Source organism: Oncorhynchus kisutch, unplaced genomic scaffold, assembly GCF_002021735.2.
Source record: "Oncorhynchus kisutch isolate 150728-3 unplaced genomic scaffold, Okis_V2 scaffold812, whole genome shotgun sequence".
NCBI classification, from domain to species: Eukaryota; Metazoa; Chordata; class Actinopteri; order Salmoniformes; family Salmonidae; genus Oncorhynchus; species Oncorhynchus kisutch.
In genome coordinates, this window is record NW_022262757.1 from 20,000 (window position 1) to 39,885 (window position 19,886).

The 19,886-nt window shown below is 47.3% G+C and overlaps 1 protein-coding gene across 1 annotated transcript in view; it reads left to right on the forward strand.

Annotated features, from left to right (window-relative positions):
- The window catches only part of bahcc1a (BAH domain and coiled-coil containing 1a), a 77,831-nt gene that overhangs the window by 19,503 nt on the left and 38,442 nt on the right, over positions 1 to 19,886 (forward strand). Inside the window, exons 8-13 of the mRNA XM_031816523.1 lie at positions 1,319 to 1,632; positions 4,096 to 4,435; positions 6,394 to 7,320; positions 10,950 to 11,119; positions 13,319 to 13,455; positions 16,836 to 16,949. Of these exons, the coding sequence (XP_031672383.1) occupies positions 1,319 to 1,632; positions 4,096 to 4,435; positions 6,394 to 7,320; positions 10,950 to 11,119; positions 13,319 to 13,455; positions 16,836 to 16,949 (2,002 nt within the window). The remainder of the gene's footprint in view (positions 1 to 1,318; positions 1,633 to 4,095; positions 4,436 to 6,393; positions 7,321 to 10,949; positions 11,120 to 13,318; positions 13,456 to 16,835; positions 16,950 to 19,886) is intronic.

A 19,886-nucleotide genomic window follows, 5' to 3' on the forward strand; every position in this document is an offset into this window, starting at 1 on the left:
ATCAGCAGTGTTTGTTCAACAGGGGGATGTGATCCACAGTGTTTGTTCAACAGAGGGATGTGATCAGCAATGTTTGTTCAACAGAGAAATGTGATCAGCAGTGTTTGTTCAACAGAGGGATGTGATCAGTGTGTGTTATCTTGTGTGTAAGTGAGGCCTTTGCTTTTGTGTGAGAGATGGCAGTACTGGTGTTCCAGCATTGAGACATACAGATGTCTCAATGCTGCACATGTCTGGGTTATACTTTCTGAGAGACATACATTTATGGACAGCTTAGCTCCTTTCCCCCCATTGTGTTGATCTTGGTGTGTGTGTGTGTGTGTCTGTGTGTGTGGGTGTACCCCAGCTAGCACATTTGGTTCCTTGGAAGTTATGGGGTATGTACGTTTTTGGTTTCCTATGTGTTCTGGGAACGACACCATACGTTTCCTGACCGGTAAACATTTTTCACTATGGTTCCACAAGGTTTTGTTAACGTTCTGAGAATGGAAATTATAGGTAATTTGAAGGTAATTAAATAACGTTCTGAGAACATGTTTCAGTAAGACTTTTAACAGCACTGTTAGCTTAGTTAGGGTTAACTGTTTTGAATTAATTTGATTCATTTGCTTAGTCATTAATCATGCAGTTTTTATAGTGGCACACCGTCAATGAGATTCGAACCTATGATCTTCTGTTCTCTATGGAATTAGTTCACTACACCCCCAGGATGTCGCTAGCATAACAGGGTTTTTTATAAATTCATACAAAGATGTTCATTTTAGTCTATCAAACAGACCCTAGATCAAAGGAAACAACCACTAATTAAGATCAGGTATGGCAGAGGATAGAGTTTTGTTGACGCTGAGAACGAAATGTATTTGTTTTTAAATAACATTCTTAGTATGTTACTAATGTTTTCTTGTAATTTTTCTGGAAAGTTTTTAATATTCTGAGAACATGCCTATATATAGAACCATTAGGAAACCTGTAGGAAACGTTATGCTGAAGTACTGAAATTCCCAACTCAGAAACATATGGTTTTCAGAACGTTATGTGCTAGCTGGGTATCCTGCACTATTCCTATAAAGTTGTGGGAAAGTTGTATGCAAAATAACCATAGGACAATCACGCTGTTACTAAGCTCTGAGAAACGTGTGGTTCTCAGAACTTTATGTCCTAGCTGGGACGTGTGTATGTGCACTTGTACATATTCATGTGCATGAATGCATTTGAGAGTGCGTGTGTGTGTGTGTGCATGTGTGTGTGAGAGAGAGAGAGTGTGTGTGTGTGTGTGTGTGTGTGGGCTCCTCTGATCCACTCCTTTCTCTCTCATTAGATGTGATGGAGCAGCCTGGGCTGTGGCCCCCAGTGTACGGAGCCCGAGGGCCCTCCTCCCACATACACCCACAACACCCCGCTGTGTACTCCCGCTCGCAGTTTCTACGGCAACAGGAGCTGTACGCTCTCCAGCAGCATCAACAACATCATCATCTGCAGCAGCAGCATCAACACCAACAGCAACAGAGTCACCAGTCACACCCCCAGTCACAACCCCAGCCCCAGCCACAGCCCCAGCCACAGCCACAGCCCCAGCAGCACCACAGGGCAGCACAGACCATGGAGCTTCAACACAGACCCAACCACGCCCAGGTGGGTGTGGCATACTGGCCACAGATTAACATGAATACCTACATACATACAAACACAAGTACGCACGGATGCACACACATTATCATGGATGCACACACATTATCATGAATACACACACAGCCTTATTCTCATGACAACACCAGCAGCTTTGTTACATAGTACAGTACTTCCCCACACACAAACAGCATTGGGCCACAGCATGTACAGTACAGTACTTCCACACACACAAACAGCATTGGGCCACAGCATGTACAGTACAGTACTTCCCCACACACAAACAGCATTGGGCCACAGCATGTACAGTACAGTACTTCCCCACACACAAACAGCATTGGGCCACAGCATGTACAGTACAGTACTTCCCCACACACAAACAGCATTGGGCGACAGCATGTACAGTACAGTACTTCCACACACACAAACAGCATTGGGCCACAGCATGTACAGTACAGTACTTCCACACACACAAACAGCATTGGGCCACAGCATGTACAGTACAGTACTTCCCCACACACAAACAGCATTGGGCCACAGCATGTACAGTACAGTACTTCCCCACACACAAACAGCATTGGGCCACAGCATGTACAGTACAGTACTTCCCCACACACAAACAGCATTGGGCCACAGCATGTACAGTACAGTACTTCCCCACACACAAACAGCATTGGGCCACAGCATGTACAGTACAGTACCTATTCATAGCTTCATAGCCCAATATTATCCCAGGATTTGCTGACTCTCCCTCTGGAATAGTTTGGGCTCAGTATGGATGGTGGTGCAAACTGCCTGGTTTGTCATTGCACACAGTAAGAGTCAATATATCCAGGTTGAATGAATTCCTGGCTCAGCTGAACACAGGTTCCACACTCCTAGGGTTGCAAAATCCCCGAACTTTCCCAGAATTCCCTGGTTTTCTAGAAACCCTGATTGGAAGGGTCCTGGAATTCAAATCAAATCAAAGTTTATTTGTCACGTGCGCCAAATACAACAGTTGTAGACCTTGCTTACTTACAAGCCCTAACCTTACTTACTTACAAGCCCTAACCTTACTTACTTACAAGCCCTAACCATGCTTACTTACAAGCCCTAACCTTACTTACTTACAAGCCCTAACCTTACTTACTTACAAGCCCTAACCTTACTTACTTACAAGCCCTAACCTTACTTACTTACAAGCCCTAACCTTACTTACTTACAAGCCCTAACCTGACTTACTTACAAGCCCTAACCTTACTTACTTACAAGCCCTAACCTTACTTACTTACAAGCCCTAACCTTACTTACTTACAAGCCCTAACCATGCTTACTTACAAGCCCTAACCTTACTTACTTACAAGCCCTAACCTTACTTACTTACAAGCCCTAACCTTACTTACTTACAAGCCCTAACCATGCTTACTTACAAGCCCTAACCTTACTTACTTACAAGCCCTAACCTTACTTACTTACAAGCCCTAACCTTACTTACTTACAAGCCCTAACCTTACTTACTTACAAGCCCTAACCTTACTTACTTACAAGCCCTAACCAACAGTGCAGTTTTTAAGTAAAAAATAGGCTTTAGGTAAACAATAGATAAGTAAAATGACAGTGAAAATAGCAGTAGCGGGGCTATATACAGGTGGTACCGGTGCAGAGTGTGAGGGGGCACCGGTTAGTCGGGCTAATGGAGGTAATATGTACATGTAGGTAGAGTTAAAGTGACCATGCATAGATGAATTACAACGAAATAAGGAGGAAATCCATGAATCCTCCAACCAGGATTTCTGGGAAAGCAGGGCATTCTGGGAAAGTTACCTGGATTTTACAACCTTTCACACACAATACCAATACTGACGAAGCCTCTTGGTCAATCAGCAGATTGCTCAAGATTTGGTTACATCATCTAGAATGTAGACACGACACTCATAGAAAAACAGGTGCTGTCTAGAATATTTAGCTGTCCCCATAAGAGAACCCATTGAAGAACACTTTTTGGTTCCAGGTAGAACCCTTTCGGTTCCATGTAGAACCCTTTCCCCAGAAGGTTCTACATGGAACCCAAAAGAGTTCTACCTGGAACCAAATAGGGTTCTCCTATGGGGACAGCGAACCCTTTTTTCTAAGAGTGTAGGGCATGTTCTCTATGGCTTGTCTTTGGTTATTATGGGGTGCTCTACTTTAGGCTATCGCTCCATTCAGTCTCATTGTGGGAGTTGTGCTTGGTTTACTCCAATGGATCAGTGGATAAGGACTAGTGCTGCTAACACCAGGGTTGTGGGTTTGAGTCATGCAGTGGGCCACATCATTTAATATGTCGGTCAATGTTGACACTTTTATCCAAAGGGACTTTGAGAACTGTCAACATTGACAGAGCCACGTACAGTAAATTCCCATGTAAATGGAACGTTCTGTTCACACGTAAATCACCTGCTCTATGTTCTACGTGGTGTTTGTGTGTTTTCGTCCCTCTGTGGGTAGGTGCAGAAGAGACCAGAGTCAGTGGAGCTGGAGGAGCTGCTCTCTGAGCCACCAGGTTCTAAACCTTCCAAACCCTACTCCTCCTACCACAGAAACACCCCCACCCCGGGGGCCTGCACTGCTCACCTGTCCCCCTGCTGCCAGTCCCAGTCCCCCACCCTGCGCCCCCACCCTAAGAGCACCCCATCCACCCCCTGCCCCGCCCCTAGCCCGGCAGCCGCCGCCCCTCGGTCTCCGGAAATCAGTCCCGCCCCCCCACAGCTGCCAAAAGGGGCGGAGACCCAGGACAAGAGAGGAGAGGAACAGCCCCTGCAGGATTACCCACAATCCCTGGAGCCTGGTAAGGGAACTCACACTGTCCATCCACTCTGACTGTGTCCCAATTATCTCTCCTTCCTCCCAAAGTGTGCACTTGTTCAGTTCCCTTCACTGATCTTAAAGGCAATGAAGGGTATAAAATAACCCCACTAGCTCATGCCTCCACCTACCTAAGGGTTCTACATTTGTGGAAGAAGTGAACAGGTGCTCTCTTCAGGATATTGGAGAAACTATTGGGACACATCCCCCAGGTTACATTCTAATATTCACACTAACATATCACTTAGGTTGCGTTTACACAGGCAGCCCAATTCTGATATTTTTTTCCACTAATTGGTCTTTTAACCAATCACATCAGATCTTTTCACATCAAATCAGAATTGGGCTGCCTAAGTGATATTTTAGAAGCTCTCTGAGGGTCATATGAGAAATATGTATGATGACAATAGACTGTTAAGAGGGATATGCAAGATAGTTAGAGACACACAGCTCATTCAGCTGTCAAGGGTTCTACACTAACAACCCTGGCCTTCAAAGTCTATCTGTGAAAATTGTAAATGACTGATAGGTCTGACACAGCAACAGAGGACATAGCACTACAAATCATCATCCAGCAACAGAGGACATAGCACTACAAATCATCATCCAGCAACAGAGGACATAGCACTACAAATCATCATTCAGCAACAGAGGACATAGCACTACAAATCATCATTCAGCAACAGAGGACATAGCACTACAAATCATCATCCAGCAACAGAGGACATAGCACTACAAATCATCATCCAGCAACAGAGGACATAGCACTACAAATCATCATCCAGCAACAGAGGACATAGCACTACAAATCATCATCCAGCAACAGAGGACATAGCACTACAAATCATCATCCAGCAACAGAGGACATAGCACTACAAATCATCATCCAGCAACAGAGGACATAGCACTACAAATCATCATCCAGCAAGAGAGGACATAGCACTACAAATCATCATCCAGTAACAGAGGACATAGCACTACAAATCATCATCCAGCAACAGAGGACATAGCACTACAAATCATCATCCAGCAACAGAGGACATAGCACTACAAATCATCATCCAGCAACAGAGGACATAGCACTACAAATCATCATCCAGCAACAGAGGACATAGCACTACAAATCATCATCCAGTAACTGCCACAGCCTATGGGGTCCTTAATGATATTGTTCTGCTTCTATGGCTCATGCCTGTGCCTGTGTCCCAAATGTCAACCTATTCCCTAGCCCGTGGTCAAAAGTAGTGCACTAAATAAAGAATAGAGTGCCATTTGTGACGCATCGTGTGTGAGTGGCTGGGGTTGGCTGGCGAGCCCTGGGATTGACACATAAAGCAGCTCTGAGCTGGAGAAGTAAACACATAAAATGGCTGCCGGCCCGGCTGGTCTCTCTCAGCACTGTCACCTCGGTAATGACTGAGAAACACCTCGCTCAGAGCCTTGTAGGCTCCGCCCCCCCAGGCCCACACCCTCTTCATCACCATTAACGCCTCGCTAACTGCCTTGCTATGCCATTCCACGCCAGAAGATATAAAAGTGGCAGGCCACCTTTGATAAACGAAACCTCCTACACTTCAAATAGCAAGCTAACACACACACCTACGATGAATACCACGTCCACACATGTATACGCACACGCACACGGTTCTCTCCCCTTCCTGTGTGTTGTGAGATCAAGGCGCAGTGCCACCTACGTCATTTCCTCTTCCTGTGCCTCTCTACCCTCTCATGACCCTGGAGTGAGTTCTATTCAGGGAGGGTCCTCGGGTTAGGCCTTTTGAACAGCCTCTGACCACACTTCACAGGAGAGAGAGAGAGAAAGAGTTGTAGGGACGTTCATCTGGCTTTTGAGAAATGTTTTTGCCCTTTGTTGTGAAGCTTTTTTACTTATTACTTATTCCTCTTTTAAACCTGCCTTTTCTCTTTCCTATGTTTTTATAGACTTGCCTCCTGGATACACCTTCCCTGCCATCGCCATGGGTTACAGGAGCTGCACATCGCCCCACGATGTCCGATTGGCCGAGCCAGCTGACCTGGAGGCGGTTCAGGCGGAGCCTGCTGAGAATGCTCCCCAGCCTCTCTCCAGCCTAGGGGCGGAGCTAGAGTGTCAGGCCATGGTGAGGCCCCTCCCACACCAGGAAGTGGAGGAGGAAGAGGAGGGGCAAAAGGAAGAGGAGGTGCAGAGAGAGGAGGTGGAAGCCAGAGTAGCAGCAGGCAGCTGTGGACCTCCAGATCAGGAGCATAGGGAGGAGCAGGAGGAGGAGGTGTCAGTGTGTCCTCCTGCGGAGAGCCGTGTGTGTGACACCGCCTCCTGTCCCATCCCTATCCCCCTCTCTGAGGAGGAGAACCACAGAGATGACCCCACCTCCACCCTGGAGGAGCAGGAGGAGGAAAAGTGCAAGGTGGAGAGAGGACAGCAGCAGGAGGTGGCAGGAGAACAGGAGGAGCAGGACTCCACCATCATCGACCTGGACCCTCCCTGCCCTGCCCAGCCCCACCAGGAGGCACATAAGGAGGAGGAAGAGGAGGGAGGAGAGGAGGAGAGTACTCCTAATGATGACAACCACTCAGTAGAGTTGGTGTGCCTCTCCCCCTCCTCTCCCTCTCTGTGCCCCAGCCAGTCTATCATCACCCTCTCCACCCCCCTGAAACCCATTGTGCCTAGTTACTGGAGCCTAGAGCTGCTGATCGCTGCAGCCTTCTGTGCCGACGTCCCTCCGTTTCCCATGCTGGCCTCCAGCACCCTCCAGCCCCAGGCCGGTGACACCCATCCCTGCCCCAGCCACCCCCACCACGGCATGGAGCTGCTCAGCGAGCTGGCCGACCTAGAGCTCCAACAGCACCGACACAACACAGGAGACAGCCAAGGTGAGAGATATAGTCAGACAGACGGACGGACAGGCGAACAGATGGATGGACAGACAGCAGTCTGAAATGATGTCATTGTAACTAGAAGCTGATTGAAATGACAATCAGAAACAAATGATGTCATTTCAACCAGCCCGCCAGGGTGATGTCACTTAAAGCTGGAATCCTTCAGGTTTTTATTTATTCATTAGGATCCCCATTAGCCGACGCCATGGCGACAGCTAGTCTTACTGGGGTCCGACACGTAACGAAAAATACATTACAGATAAAAGACTTTACAATCCTCCTAACTCTTTCTTTCCAAGTCTCCCCCAGAGATCTCTTTCTACGAGCAGTAGCAGGCTTCCTAGAAGTCTCCTCTAATGATAGAGCAGGAGAGAGAGAAGCAGCAAACCTCTGGTACAATACAGATCCTTGATACAACACAGACCTCTGTTACCATACAGAGCCCTGATACAACACAGACCTAGTCCTCTGCTACAGTACTCTCTGTCTCTCTCTCTCTCTCTGTCTCTGTCTCTCTCTCTCTCTCTCTCTCTCTCTATCTGTCTCTGTCTCTGTATCTGTCTGTCTGTCTGTCTCTCTCTCTCTCTCTCTCTCTCTCTCTGTCTCTCTCTCTCTCTCTGTCTCTGTCTGTCTCTCTGTCTCTCTCTCTCTCCTGCTCCGCTCACCCTCTGCCTCTCTGTAAAATCCACACACACACACTTACGTGCGCACATTCGTGTAAGTACACACACAAGTGTGTGGGTAATCACAAAAACAGTGGATGTTGTTGGGACCCTGGAGCATTGCCTCAGTAATTACAACCCATTGTTTTAAAGTGCCTTTTAAAGCTTCCTCGGTTTCAAAGCGCCGCAGTCGCGTTTAGTTTTTTTCCGTGTTCATGCAAAAGGATGTTTTGTGTTTACCCCATCTTCCTAATACATTTAACTGGTCCCGAAAGATGGCGACTATAAAAAGGACCTCATCAAGTGATTTTTAGAGTGTTGTTGTTTTGGCTGTGTGATGTCATCGCAGGCTCTGAGGAGTTACTAAAGACATCAGTAAGCATTACTAGGTGACTTCTTGTAATGATATAACTTCTCACAGTCCCTCATCATGTGTAGCCCCCAGGGCGGAGAGAGAGGTCCCTACCTAGTACAGCAGTACGGTATTATCATTTCTGAGCCGAGCTGAGCCCATCCGAACTGTACTGCACTGGCCTGGTTACAGTATGCACAGTGTGAAAAGGGTACGGGGGTATCCAATATATTCCACCACAACAGCCGCAGACCTACAGTACAGTACTGTAGATGTCTATACTACATGGTGAAACCCTGGGCCAGATGGTCAGGTAGTACCACAGACCTACAGTACTGTAGATGTCTATACTACATGGTGAAACCCTGGGCCAGATGGTCAGGTAGTACCACAGACCTACAGTACAGTACTGTAGATGTCTATACTGCATGGTGGAACCCTGGGCCAGATGGTCAGGTAGTACCACAGACCTACAGTACAGTATTGTCGATGTCTATACTGCATGGTGGAACCCTGGGCCAGATGGTCAGGTAGTACCACAGACCTACAGTAGTGTAGATGTCTATACTGCATGGTGAAACCCTGGGCCAGATGGTCAGGTAGTACCACAGACCTACAGTACTGTACTGTAGATGTCTATACTGCATTGTGAAACCCAGGGCCAGATGATCAGGTAGTACCAATACCTACAGTACTGTAGATGTCTATACTACATGGTGAAACCCTGGGCCAGATGGTCAGGTAGTACCACAGACCTACAGTACTGTAGATGTCTATACTGCATGGTGAAACCCTGGGCCAGATGGTCAGGTAGTACCACAGACCTACAGTACAGTACTGTATATGTCTATATTGCATGGTGAAACCCTGGGCCAGATGGTCAGGTAGTACCACAGACCTACAGTACTGTAGATGTCTATACTGCATGGTGAAACCCTGGGCCAGATGTTCAGGTAGTACCACAGACCTACAGTACAGTACTGTAGATGTCTATACTGCATGGTGGAACCCTGGGCCAGATGGTCAGGTAGTACCACAGACCTACAGTACAGTACTGTAGATGTCTATACTGCATGGTGGAACCCTGGGCCAGATGGTCAGGTAGTACCACAGACCTTCAGTACAGTACTGTAGATGTCTATACTGCATGGTGAAACCCTGGGCCAGATGGTCAGTACACTGAAATTCCAATTCCAATTCTCTCGAATGTTTTCAATTGAGGAAACTGTCGAATTAGAATTAGAATTTGGTTTACTTGATTAATTTATTAGACTTGAAATGAAACTGACCAGAGCCCTGTTGGATAGACCATATGGAGCATGTCAACTGCATGTCCAATGACGTTCAACTAGAAATTGTCTGCAGTCCATCTGCAGATGTTAAACGTACAAACATCAGTAGACTATCAGCACTGCAGCATCTCAACAGCATGTCTTCAGCCTTTCAGCAGCATCTCAACAGCATGTCTTCAGCCTTTCAGCAGCATCTCAACAGCATGCCTTCAGCCTTTCAGCAGCATCTCAACAGCATGTCTTCAGCCTTTCAGCTGCATCTCAACAGCATGCCTTCAGCCTTTCAACAGCATGTCTTCAGCCTTTCAACAGCATCTCAACAGCATGCCTTCAGCCTTTCAGCAGCATCTCAACAGCATGTCTTCAGCCTTTCAACAGCATCTCAACAGCATGCCTTCAGCCTTTCAGCAGCATCTCAACAGCATGTCTTCATCCTTTCACCAGCATCTCAACAGCACGTCTTCAGCCTTTCAGCAGCATCTCAACAGCATGTCTTCATCCTTTCACCAGCATCTCAACAGCACGTCTTCAGCCTTTCAGCAGCATCTCAACAGCATGTCTTCAGCATCTCAACAGCATGTCTTCAGCCTTTCAGCAGCATATCTTCAGCCTTTCAGCAGCATCTCAACAGCATGTCTTCAGCCTTTCAACAGCATCTCAACAGCATGTCTTCATCCTTTCAGCAGCATCTCAACAGTATGTCTTCATCCTTTCAGCAGCATCTCAACAGCATGTATTCAGCATCTCAACAGCATGTCTTCAGCCTTTCAGCAGCATCTCAACAGCATGTCTTCATCCTTTCAGCAGCATCTCAACAGCATGTCTTCATCCTGTCAGCAGCATCTCAACAGCATGTCTTCAGCATCTCAATAGCATGTCTTCAGCATCTCAACAGCATGTCTTCAGCCTTTCAGCAGCATCTCAACAGCATGCCTTCAGCATCTCAACAGCATGTCTTCAGCCTTTCAACAGCATCTCAACAGCATGCCTTCATCCTTTCAACAGCATCTCAACAGCATGTCTTCAGCCTTTCAGCAGCATCTCAACAGCATGCCTTCATCCTTTCAACAGCATCTCAACAGCATGCCTTCAGCCTTTCAGCAGCATCTCAACATTACATTTGTAGAGCTACAGATGAGCTATCCAAGTAAAGTGTTACAGAGGAAGGTGTGCTGCACAGGATCACACCCTAGATGGAATTCAAATAAAGATAAGATACTAGAATGACACGTAACATCTAACTCTGAATGAACATGTCTGTCATTATCACGGCTCGTTTTCCTTGACCCCTGACCGAGTCTGTGTTTCGACCCACAGGAGAGGAGATGTTGATCTTTGACCTCCAGAGTCTTGCCACCCTGGCAGCAGCCCGTGCCTTGGAGCTGGGTGCCCAGGAGGGTAGCGGGGAGGATGCCGGGCGGCACTACCCGGCCCGCAAGACCCTCAACCTGCGCAGGAAATACAGCTGGACACCTCGCCACGAACCGGTAGAGTACAACTATACTGTATCCTGATGTTCTATTTACCATTAGAACAGAATGCAGTACATTCAAAAAATACACGAGAAGGAATCTTAAATGGTTAAGTGCAGACTCTGATTTTAGACTGTTAGTTTAATAACATGCATAAGCATGATATAGCCCTTCGTACATCAGCTGATATCTCAAAGTGCTGTAAAAGAAACCCAGCCTAAAACCCCAAACAGCAAGCAATGCAGGTGTTGAAGCACGTTGGCTAGGAAAAACTCCCTAGAAAGGCCAAAACCTAGGAAGAAACCTAGAGAGGAACCAGGCTATGTGGGGTGGCCAGTCCTCTTCTGGCTGTGCCGGGTGGAGATTATAATAGAACATGGCCAAGATGTTCAAATGTTCATAAATGACCAGCATGGTCAAATAATAATAATCACAGTAGTTGTCGAGGGTGCAGCAAGTCAGCACCTCAGGAGTAAATATCAGTTTGCTTTTCATAGCCGATCATTAAAAGTATCTCTACTAGAGGTCGACGGATTAATCAGAATGGCCAATTAATTAGGGCTGATTTCAAGTTTTCATAACAATCGGAAATCGGTGTTTTTGGGCGGCGATTTGCCGATTTTTGTCATAGATTTTTTTACACCTTTCTTTAATCTTTATTTAACTAGGCAAGTCAGTTAAGAACATATTCTTATTTTCAATGACGGCCTAAGAACAGTGGGTTAACTGCCTCGTTCAGGGGCAGAAAGACAGATTTTCACATTGTCAGCTCGGGGGATCCAATCGTGCAACCTTACAGGTAACTAGTCCAACGCAATAACGACCTGCCTCTCTCTCGTTGCACTCCACAAGGAGACTGCCTGTTACGCAAATGCAGTAAGCCAAGGTAAGTTGCTAGCTAGCATTAAACTTATTTTATAAAAAACAATCAATCATAATCACTAGTTAACTACACATGGTTGAAGATATTACTAGATATTATCTAACGTGTCCTGTGTTGCATATAATCTGACTGAGCATACAAGCATACAAGTATCTAAGTATCTGACTGAGCGGTGTAGGCAGAAGCAGGTGCGTAAACATTCATTCAAACAGCACTTTCGTGCGTTTTGCCAGCAGCTCTTCGTTGTGCATCAAGCATTGCTCTGTTTATGAATTCAAACCTATCAACTCCCGAGATGAGGCTGGTGTGACCGAAGTGAAATGGCTGGCTAGTTAGTGCGCGCTAATAGCGTTTCAAACTTCACTCGCTCTGAGCCTTGGGGTGGTTGTTTCCCTTGCTCTACATGGGTAATGCTGCTTCGATGTGGTGGCTGTTGTCGTTGTGTTGCTGGTTCGAGCCCAGGGAGGAGCGAGGAGAGGGACGGAGGCTATACTGTTACACTGGCAATACTAAAGTGCCTATAAGAACATCCAATAGTCAAATGTTTATGAAATACAAATGGTATAGAGGGAAATAGTCCTATAATAACTACAACCTAAAACTTCTTACCTGGGAATATTGAAGACTCATGTTAAAAGTAACCACCAGCTTTCATATGTTCTCATGTTCTGAGCAACGAACTGAAACGTGACACTGAAAGCTTTCTTACATGGCACATATTGCACTTTTACGTTCTTCTCCAACACTTTGTTTTTGCATTATTTGAACCAAATTGAACATGTTTCATTATCTACTTGAGGCTAAATAGATTTTATTGATGTATTATATGAAGTTAAAATAAGTGTTAAATCAGTATTGTTGTAATTGTCATTATTACAATTTTTTTTTTTTTTATCAGCCGATTAATCGGTATCGGCTTTTTTGGCCCCCCAATAACCGGTATCGGTATCGGCGTTGAAAAATCATAATCGGTCGGCCTCTAATCTCTACCACTCCTGCTGTCTCTAGAGAGTTGAAAACAGCGGGTCTGGGACAGGTAGCACGTCCGGTGAACGGGTCAGGGTTCTATAGCCGCAGGCAGAACAGTTCAAACTGGAGCAGCAGCACGGCCAGGTGGACTGGGGACAGCAAGGAGTCATCATGCCAGGTAGTCCTGAGGCATGGTCCTAGGGCTCAGGTCCTCCGAGAGGGAGAAAGAAAGAGAGAAAGAGAGAATTAGAGAGAGCATACTTAAATTCACACAGGACACCGGATAAGACAGGAGAAGTACTCCAGATATAACAGATTTATAAAATACACTTGATTGATTGATTAGTATTGTGAACATTCAGGCATGCCCGGCCAAGGGCACCATGGAGAGGATGGAGGGTCCGGAGCTGGCCATGCGGGTGAAGCTGGCAGAGCTCCAGAGGCGCTACAAAGAGAAACAGAGGGAGTTAGCCAAGCTACAGAGGAAGCATGACCACCAGTAAGATACACTATGTCCTTTACTATCCTTCTATACATTATCCTTCACCATGTCCTTTACTATCCTCCTATATACATGATCCTTTACCATATCCTTTACTACCATCCTATACATTATCCTTTACCATGTCCTTTACTATTCATCCATACATTATCCTTCAACATGTACTTCACTATTCTCCTATACATTATCCTTTACCATGTCCTTTACTATTCTCCTATACATTATCCTTCAACATGTACTTCACTATTCTCCTATACATTATCCTTTACCATGTCCTTTACTATTCTCCCATACATTATCTGTCACCTCTTTGAAAATAAGTGTTTTAACTCTCATGTGTTATCCTGTGGGATCAAAACCTTATCTTGTTAAAACATTTCATGAAATCAAACTCTCCTTTACCCATGACTACCTCCTAGTCTCATGACTACCTCCTAGTCTCATGACTACCTCCTAGTCTCATGACTACCTCCTAGTCTCATGACTACCTCCTAGTCTCATGACTACCTCCTAGTCTCATGACTACCTCCTAGTCTCATGACTACCTCCTAGTCTCATGACTACCTCCTAGTCTCATGACTACCTCCTAGTCTCAAGACTACCTCCTAGTCCCAAGACTACCTCCTAGTCTCATGACTACCTCCTAGTCTCATGACTACCTCCTAGTCTCATGACTACCTCCTAGTCTCATGACTACCTCCTAGTCTCATGACTACCTCCTAGTCTCATGACTACCTCCTAGTCTCATGACTACCTCCTAGTCTCATGACTACCTCCTAGTCTCATGACTACCTCCTAGTCTCATGACTACCTCCTAGTCTCATGACTACCTCCTAGTCTCAAGACTACCTCCTAGTCTCATGACTACCTCCTAGTCTCATGACTACCTCCTAGTCTCATGACTACCTCCTAGTCTCAAGACTACCTCCTAGTCCCAAGACTACCTCCTAGTCTCATGACTACCTCCTAGTCTCATGACTACCTCCTAGTCTCATGACTACCTCCTAGTCTCATGACTACCTCCTAGTCTCAAGACTACCTCCTAGTCCCAAGACTACCTCCTAGTCCCATGACTACCTCCTAGTCTCATGACTACCTCCTAGTCTCATGACTACCTCCTAGTCTCAAGACTACCTCCTAGTCTCATGACTACCTCCTAGTCTCATGACTACCTCCTAGTCTCATGACTACCTCCTAGTCTCATGACTACCTCCTAGTCTCATGACTACCTCCTAGTCTCATGACTACCTCCTAGTCTCATGACTACCTCCTAGTCTCATGACTACCTCCTAGTCTCATGACTACCTCCTAGTCTCATGACTACCACCTAGTCTCATGACTACCTCCTAGTCTCAAGACTACCTCCTAGTCTCAAGACTACCTCCTAGTCTCATGACTACCTCCTAGTCTCATGACTACCTCCTAGTCTCATGACTACCTCCTAGTCTCATGACTACCTCCTAGTCTCATGACTACCTCCTAGTCTCATGACTACCTCCTAGTCTCATGACTACCACCTAGTCTCATGACTACCTCCTAGTCTCAAGACTACCTCCTAGTCTCAAGACTACCTCCTAGTCTCATGACTACCTCCTAGTCTCATGACTACCTCCTAGTCTCATGACTACCTCCTAGTCTCATGACTACCTCCTAGTCTCATGACTACCTCCTAGTCTCAAGACTACCTCCTAGTCTCAAGACTACCTCCTAGTCTCATGACTACCTCCTAGTCTCATGACTACCTCCTAGTCTCATGACTACCTCCTAGTCTCATGACTACCTCCTAGTCTCATGACTACCTCCTAGTCTCATGACTACCTCCTAGTCTCAAGACTACCTCCTAGTCTCAAGACTACCTCCTAGTCTCATGACTACCTCCTAGTCTCAAGACTACCTCCTAGTCTCATGACTACCTCCTAGTCTCAAGACTACCTCCTAGTCTCATGACTACCTCCTAGTCTCAAGACTACCACCTAGTCTCATGACTACCTCCTAGTCTCAAGACTACCTCCTAGTCTCATGACTACCTCCTAGTCTCAAGACTACCTCCTAGTCTCATGACTACCTCCTAGTCTCAAGACTACCTCCTAGTCTCATGACTACCTCCTAGTCTCATGACTACCTCCTAGTCTCAAGACTACCTCCTAGTCTCAAGACTACCTCCTAGTCTCATGACTACCTCCTAGTCTCAAGACTACCTCCTAGTCTCATGACTACCTCCTAGTCTCAAGACTACCTCCTAGTCTCATGACTACCTCCTAGTCTCAAGACTACCTCCTAGTCCCATGACTACCTCCTAGTCTCAAGACTACCTCCTAGTCTCATGACTACCTCCTAGTCTCAAGACTACCTCCTAGTCTCATGACTACCTCCTAGTCTCAAGACTACCTCCTAGTCTCATGACTACCTCCTAGTCTCAAGACTACCTCCTAGTCTCAAGACTACCTCCTAGTCTCAAGACTACCACCTAGTCTCATGACTACCTCCTAGTCTCATGACTACCTCCTAGTCTCAAGACTACCTCCTAGTCTCAAGACTACCTCCTAGTCTCATGACTACCTCCTAGTCTCAAGACTACCACCTAGTCTCATGACTACCTCCTAGTCTCAAGACTACCTCCTAGTCTCATGACTACCTCCTAGTCTCAAGACTACCTCCTAGTCTCATGACTACCTCCTAGTCTCAAGACTACCTCCTAGTCTCATGACTACCTCCTAGTCTCAAGACTACCTCCTAGTCTCAAGACTACCTCCTAGTCTCAAGACTACCTCCTAGTCTCATGACTACCTCCTAGTCTCATGACTACCTCCTAGTCTCAAGACTACCTCCTAGTCTCAAGACTACCTCCTAGTCTCAAGACTACCTCCTAGTCTCAAGACTACCTCCTAGTCTCAAGACTACCTCCTAGTCTCATGACTACCTCCTAGTCTCATGACTACCTCCTAGTCTCATGACTACCTCCTAGTCTCAAGACTACCTCCTAGTCTCATGACTACCTCCTAGTCTCAAGACTACCTCCTAGTCTCATGACTACCACCTAGTCTCATGACTACCTCCTAGTCTCATGACTACCACCTAGTCTCATGACTACCTCCTAGTCTCATGACTACCTCCTAGTCGCATGACTACCTCCTAGTCTCATGACTACCTCCTAGTCTCATGACTACCTCCTAGTCTCATGTTGTGATACTTCCCTAGTCTCCTAATCGCTCCTTTAACTGATTTCTAAAAGCAGCCCACGAAACAAACTGAAGCCATGACATCACATCACTCCCTTTCTATCTCCTGAAGGATTCCCTCCTTCCTTCTCCAGTTTATCTGGTCCTGTGCTCAAATACAGTGTCTTAGTGTTCTCATGAGTGTGTGTGTGTCTACAGGAAGGAGGAAACACCTCGCAGCCCTGCTCGTAGAGGACCGGGGCGGCCCAGGAAACGTAAATCAACCCCCGCCGCTGGCCCAGGCTCCTCCTCTGAGACCCAGAGGAAAGTCAAGTGAGTGTGTGTGTGTGTTGTAAGGCTCATCTCCCTGCCTGGCCATAGCCCAAACACACTGACAAGCCTCCTACATATCACTGAAATCCAGGAGACTCATGCCATCAACAGGAAATGGGAGAACCCAGCTGACCCCTTCAAGGAAGTCCAGTTTAACCTAATCTTTACCTAATCAGCACAGAGACTACATTGTATTACAGTTTAATCCACATCGGTGGTGTGTGTGTGTGTGTTTGTGTGGGCGCCTGTTTGTGCATGTGGATGTTTTAAGTGTATTCATTCATTTCAAGATGTCGTCTGTGTAGTGTGTGTGTGTTCTACACATGTGTATGTGTGGTTGGGTGTGTTGTGTCCGTCCACATACTGTCTGGGAGTGCCTCTGTGTGACTGTGTTCCATTGTATTCCTCTGTCCATGTGTCTCAGCCAGTTTCCGCACAGCTCATTTAAAACCTGAATGGCATTACTGTGGGCCAGAGGACGGCCAGGAGGGCTGAGGGGCCAGGAGGGCTGGGGGGGCCAGGAGGGCTGGGGGGGCAGAGGAGGGCTGGGGGGGCCAGGAGGGCTGAGGGGCCAGGAGGGCTGGGGGGGCCAGGAGGGCTGGGGGGGCAGGAGGGCTGGGGGGGCAGAGGAGGGCTGGGGGGGCCAGGAGGGCTGGGGGGGCAGGAGACCTGGGGGGGCAGAGGAGGGCTGGGGGGGCAGAGGAGGGCTTGGGGGGCAGGAGGGCTGGGGGGGCCAGGAGGGCTGGGGGGGCCAGGAGGGCTGGGGGGGCAGGAGGGCTGGGGGGGCAGAGGAGGGCTGGGGGGGCAGAGGAGGGCTGGGGGGGCAGAGGAGGGCTTGGGGGGCAGGAGGGCTGGGGGGGCAGAGGAGGGCTTGGGGGGCAGGAGGGCTGGGGGGGCCAGGAGGGCTGGGGGGGCCAGGAGGGCTTGGGGGGCAGGAGGGCTGGGGGGGCCAGGAGGGCTGGGGGGGCCAGGAGGGCTTGGGGGGCAGGACGGCTGAGGGGGCAGAGGAGGGCTTGGGGGGCAGAGGAGGGCTTGGGGGGCAGGAGGGCTGGGGGGGCCAGGAGGGCTTGGGGGCCAGGAGGGCTTGGGGGGTAGGAGGGCTGAGGGGGCAGGAGGACTGAGGGGGTAGGAGGGCTGAGGGGGTAGAGGGGGGCCAGGAGGGCTGAGGGGGGCCAGGAGGGTTGAGGGGGCAGAGGACAGCCAGGAGGGCTGGGGAGGCAGGAGGGCAGAGGGGGCAGGAGGGCTGAGGGGGTAGAGGGGGGCCAGGAGGGCTGAGGGGGGCCAGGAGGGTTGAGGGGGAAGAGGACAGCCAGGAGGGCTGGGGGGGCAGGTGGGCAGAGGGGGGACAGGAGGGCAGAGGGGGGACAGGAGGGCTGGCAGAAAGAGAGGGGCCAGGAGGGCTTGGGGGGCAGGAGGGCTGAGGGGCCAGAGGAGTCTGGGGGTTGTCTGGGGTGTGCCTGGGAGCTGAGAGCGGTGGAAGGTGGCTGGTGGGGGTTGTAATTAGAGTCCTGTGAATTATCCTGTAATCTTCCCCAGCTCCAGGAATGGGACATGGCCTATCATTAAGGCCAGGGAATCAGAGGGGTCAGGAGGGGATCGGGTCGGTCACACAGGGCCGTACAGCCGCCAAGACACACTGACACACACTGACAGCCCGTTGCTCTCAATTTATCTGACAAATTATAGTCGCATGCATTGGTTGTAGCACAATGTTAAATTCAAATCTCGCTACCGTCATATCTAAGTCAATATGTCACCAATGTCGATGACAATTTGCAAATCAACTTGATTGAAGGTACACAACACGCCTCTCGTCATTAGCCGTCTGTCCGTTAACAAGAACCATTATACCTGAATTTTGACAGGGTCGTGAGCATTAGGGTTGACAGACTTTTTTCTCTCCCAAAATGAGTTCAAATTCTAGACGTCGGCTTAAAAGGGGACCATTAGACTTAGATCCATTTGGACTGAATAAGTTTGTATGTGCAACAGTTTTTATTAATATCACAATTTATTGCTCTCATGTGCATATTTCTTCCCAATAAAAAACAACGATGTGCTCCCTTTTTGTAGCATTTCTGACAATGCTAACATATTTCATAAAATCTCAGAAATGTCATAAAACATCAAATCGGGTCGAGCAACTCGGTTGCTGCGCAACAGTAGCAGCTTGCTAGTAGAAGGCTAGCAGCTGTAGCTAGCTAGCTAACACCAGTTGAATGAGAACTAAAAGGAAGGTAGCTAGCTAGCTAGGTAGGTATATTTGGCTATGGTTTTTCATATGGCTGAAGTCATCTGTGTAAACTGCTGACCTGAACACTTGTGTGTAATCAGAGCACAAACAAATAAACTGTGTATATCATTGAGGCTGCATGTATTTCTGGATATAGGCCTATTGTAAACGTGGATTATTGTAGCGTCATCATCTGTATTGCAAAATTAAATACAAATACACACATAACTTTAAGCTACATAGTCATTTGAGGTAATTAACTGTCCATTGTTCAGCACAGCAATTGATAAAACAGGACCATGTTTGAAAAACAAGTAGTTCTGAGCTGATGTCAATTTTACACAGGTAAGCTAAAGCTTACAGAAACCAGGAATGCAGACAGCTCTATAGACCTCTATGTCTATATGAGAGACTATGTTCAACACACCACCTCCTGTTATTCTGTTGGGTACCGACTGATGAAAAAAGATATCATGAAATATATTTATTGTTCAATGACATATAATGTTAAAATAAAGGTTTAACATGACCATATTACTACAAGGCAAAACAGCTCATTCAATCAACCCTGATGGTGTTATAAGTATAAAAGAAAAGCTTGCTTTCATATAATAAAAAGAGATTCAAAAGGTATTGGAATGGGATAATGTCTTAGACTGGGAAGAATGCAATACATTACCTTGTATGTTGTACAAATCACATTA